Source organism: Oncorhynchus masou, chromosome 20 (genome assembly GCF_036934945.1).
Source record: "Oncorhynchus masou masou isolate Uvic2021 chromosome 20, UVic_Omas_1.1, whole genome shotgun sequence".
Taxonomy (NCBI): domain Eukaryota; kingdom Metazoa; phylum Chordata; class Actinopteri; order Salmoniformes; family Salmonidae; genus Oncorhynchus; species Oncorhynchus masou.
Genome location: NC_088231.1, coordinates 19422933 through 19427462, shown reverse-complemented (window position 1 = coordinate 19427462; position 4530 = coordinate 19422933). Strand labels below are relative to the sequence as shown.

The following is a 4530-nucleotide window of genomic DNA, read 5'->3' as shown; positions in this document are numbered from 1 at the left end:
TAGAGACGGAGATATGAGTCTCAAGCTTCAGTGATTTTTACAATTCGTTCAAGTCATTGGCAGCAGAGAACTGGAAGGAGAGGCGGCCGAAGGAGGAATTGGCTTTGGGGGTGACCAGTGAAATATACCTGCAGGAGCGCGTGCTACGGGTGGGTGCTGCTATGGTGACCAGTGAGCTGAGATAAGGCGGGGCTTTACCTAGCAAAGACTTATAGATGACCTGGAGCCAGTGGGTTTGGTGACAAATATGAAGCGAGGGCCAGCCAACGAGAGCATACAGGTCGCAATGGTGGGTAGTATATGGGGCTTTGGTGTCAAAACAGATGGCACTGTGATAGACTGCATCCAATTTGCTGAGTAGAGTGTTGGAGGCTATTTTGTAAATGACATCGCCGAAGTCAAGGACCAGTAGGATAGTCAGATTTACTGACGGTATGTTTGGCAGCATGAGTGAAGGATACATATTTTATATTTAATATTCTTCAAAGTAGCCACCCTTTGCCTTGATGACAGCTTTGCACACTCTTTGCATTCGCTCAATAAGCTTCATAAGGTAGTCACATGGAATACATTTCAATTAACAGGTGTGACTTCTTAAAAGTTCATTTGTGGAATTTCTTTCCTTCTTTACGCGTTTGAGCCAATTAGTTGTGTAGTGACAAGGTAGGGGTGGTATACAGAAGATAGCCTATTTGGTAAAAGACCAAGTCCATATTATGGCAAGAACAGCTCAAATAAGCAAAGAAAAATTACAATCCATCATTACTTTAAGACATGAAGGTCAGTCAAAGCCTGTCAGGCCTTCATGGTCGAATTGCTGCAAAGAAACCACTACTAAAGGACATCAATAAGAAGAAGAGACTTGCGTCGGTTACGAGCAATGGACATTAGACCGGTAGAAATCTGTCCTTTGGTCTGATGAGTTCAAATTTGAGAATTTTGGTTCCCACCGCTGTCTTTGTGACCTCTGCATGTGCTGTTCCCACCGTGAAGCATGGAGGAGGAGGTGTGATGGTGTGGGGGTGCTTTGCTTGTGACACTGTCAGTGATTTATTTAGAATTCAAGGCACACTTAATCAGCATGGCTGCCACAGCATTCTGCAGTGATACGCCATCCCATTTGGTTTGCGCTTATGGGACTATCATTTGTTTTTCAACAGGACAATGACCCAACACACCTCCAGGCTGTGTAAGGGCTATTTTACCAAGAAGGAGAGTGATGGAGTGCTACATCAGATGACCTGGCCTCCACAATCACCTGACCTCAACCAAATTGAGATGGTTTGGGATGAGTCAGACCGCAGTGTGAAGGAAAAGCAGCCAACAAGTGCTTAGTATATGTGGGAACTCCTTCAAGACTGTTGGAAAAGCATTCCAGGTGAAGCTGGTTGAGAGAATGCCAAGAGTGTCCAAAGCTGTCATCAAGACAAAGGGTGGCTACTTTGAAGAATATAAAATTCATTTGGATTTTTTTAAACACTTTTTGGGTTACTACATGATTCCATATGTGTTAGTTCATAGTTTTGATGTCTTCCTATTATTCTACAGTGTAAAAAAACAAGAAAAACTGTTGAATGAGTCGGTGTGTCTAAACTTTTGACCGGTACTGAATATAATGTAATTCAAGTCAGCTAAGGTCCTGATTAGCCAGTCCTGTGTAAGATGACACTGATGATGAGAAGTCTTGTGATGTTACAATATTCATGTGTGTGATACTGACACCACGTCTCAAATGTGTGATGTGAGAATTGTCCATTTCGAAAGGTACACGCTGAGTAGACAAAACATTATGAAGACCTAAATATTGAGTTGCCTTAAAGCCCTGAGAACAGCCTCAATTCGTTGGGGTTATGGACTCTACAAGGTGTCGAAAGCATTCCACATGGACTCCAACGCTTCACACCGCTGTGTCAAGTTGTCTGGATGTCATTTAGGTGGTGGACCATTATTGATACACACAGGAAACCCAGCAGCGTTGCAGTTCTCCTACAACAATAACCCGTTCAAAAGCATTGAAATATTTTGTCTTACCCTCTGAATTTCGCACATAGACAATCCATGTCTCAATTGTCTCAAGGCTAAAAAAAACTTCTTTAACCTGTCTCCTCCCCTTCATCTGCACTGATAGAAGTGGATTTAACAAGTGACATCAATACTGTTCCTAATGTTTTGTCCACTCAGTGTATGTTAGAAGTTTCAGGTTTCAAACTTTATTCGCCACGTGCCCAGGATACAACAGGTGTAAAACAGTACAGGGGAATTCTTAACTTGAGAGCTCTTTCCCAACAATGCAGATGATAATAGAAAATAGAATAGAAACATGTATCCAAAAATAACATCAGTTTAAGTAGCCCATGTTAGAACACATGGCAATGACATCATATCTCCCCACACTAAACAGAGATAGTATGAGTGATGTTCTTGCATGGAGCACATACAGAAACGTCCGTTTCTTCCCTCCAACCCTCCCTCCTTCCTTCCTCCAACCCTCCCTCCTTCCTTCCTCTAACCCTCCCTCCTTCCTTCCTCCAACCCTCCCTCCTTCCTTCCTCCAACCCTCCCTCCTTCCTTCCTCCAACCCTCCCTCCTTCCTCCATGCTTTCATTCTCCGGACGTGAGCGACGAAAGACAACATCAATCACCTTGCAGACCTCCGCCACTTTCTCTCCCTCCATCTCTCACTCGCACCCCCCTTTCTTTCTTTCCTGGCTTTGTAATGGACAGATCTTTCCAATTACAGAGGGGAAAAGGAGGAGGATGGAGGAGGGGTGTCTGTTCGCCCACAACCCCCGACTGCTTCCACTTGACCTCCCCGCCGCCTCGTTTACCGGGAGAGACCACCGCGCCAGGAAAGCAAACAGAGATAGACATGTGCATTTTCTCTCTTAATCTTTCCTTCTCTCTCTCTCTCTCTCTCTTTCCATTTTTCCCTACCTCTCTTTCTTAATTTTCTCTTCCGTCTCTCTCTCTTAATTTTCTCTTCCGTCTCTCTCTCTCTCTCTCTTTCCATTTTTCCCTACCTCTCTTTCTTAATTTTCTCTTCCGTCTCTCTCTCTCTTAATTTTCTCTTCCGTCTCTCTCTCTCTCTCTCTTTTCCATTTTTCCCTACCTCTCTTTCTTAATTTTCTCTTCCGTCTCTCTCTCTCTTAAATTTCTCTTCCGTCTCTCTCTCTCTCTCTCTTTCCATTTTTCCCTACCTCTCTCTCTTAATTTTCTCTTCCGTCTCTCTCTCTCTCTTAATTTTCTCTCTCTCTCTCTCTCTCTCTCTCTCTCTTAATTTTCTCTTCCGTCCCTCTCTCTCAGTCCCTGTCTCTCTATCTAATGCTGATGTCTGCATGTAGGCCACACACAACAACTGTCTGAGTCCTGCTCAACCCACTCACTAGCAGTCGCTGTGCATTGCTGCACACAGGCCCTTAGCACCATCACAATCTATCTGGTTGCTATGGGAGCACTGACCTGTGAATGGAGCCTTTTAGACTGGGTAAATCCACCCAACTGACCCGCATTTAACATGTATCTGTACCTGCAACTGCTTCAAACCCAACCTCAGTCCCGCAAGATTATTTTAGGCGTATGTGCCACAGCTGACTTGCCAGGCATGGACTCAACAATTCTGCTCCCTATAGGCAATATCAAAAAGCTAAAAAATATCCTAGGAAATAGGTTAAATCACCAGAGATTCTCACATGGCCCATTATATTAGGCTATCGGTATTGCTCTGCCACATCAGCAAATAGTCTAGAAGTAGTTTGAAGAGAGCAGATTCTGAGAGACTTGCACTTTCTCTTGCGCTACGTTTTATAGCCTGCCTTTTAGGAGTTGGACGATTTTCAGACCGAGATAAATATGGACGATCAATATTTATTTCTAACCAAATGTAGTAACCCATAGCCTGATCCTATTTAGGAAGTACATCTCCTTGGAAGGATAACGTGCCACGTGCTTCTCGGCCCGTACAGACTATAGCTACTCTATTTAATAGAGACGACACGCGCACCTGATCTCACGCGTGTGGCTACTGAGTCTGAAGCAGCAGGACTGGTGAGAGAGGAGACTTCTCTTTCTCTTGAGCTACGTTCTGCATACATGATATAGCTTATCCTTTGGGAGGATGATTTGCTGGCAGAGACAAATACATGGGTAATGGTTGGTTGAGCGCCCTGCACTTCTTTCCCTTATCAATAATGATTTACAGACATTGTAGTAAACTATAGTCTAATCATATTTGATTTAATTTCCTTGAAAAGATAACTACCACTTGGTTCTCCGTTTATGCATAGGCAGCCTACTCTATATATACATTATTTGTGGGTAACGAATGAATTAAAATGGCCAAAAATTGCCAAAAGAAAATATCTTCTCTTTGAAGAGAGCAATTTCTCAAGCAAGAATTTAGCTAGGATTGTCTGTGAGTGGTCTGAGTGGGGACGGGGAAACTGAAAACAAGCTGTTATTGTCAGAGAGGTAACTAATGTACAACATATATATAAAACACAGGACTGCACTGGGATTTTAATAACAATCATT

General features: G+C 43.3%; 1 protein-coding gene across 1 annotated transcript in view; it reads left to right on the top strand.

Annotated features, from left to right (window-relative positions):
- LOC135506573 (CD209 antigen-like) overlaps nucleotides 1-1037 on the top strand; it is a 2966-nt gene extending 1929 nt beyond the window's left edge. Inside the window, exon 6 of the mRNA XM_064925912.1 lies at nucleotides 994-1037. Within this exon, the coding sequence (XP_064781984.1) occupies nucleotides 994-1037 (44 nt within the window). The remainder of the gene's footprint in view (nucleotides 1-993) is intronic.
- Nucleotides 1038-4530: the final 3493 nt, after the last annotated feature.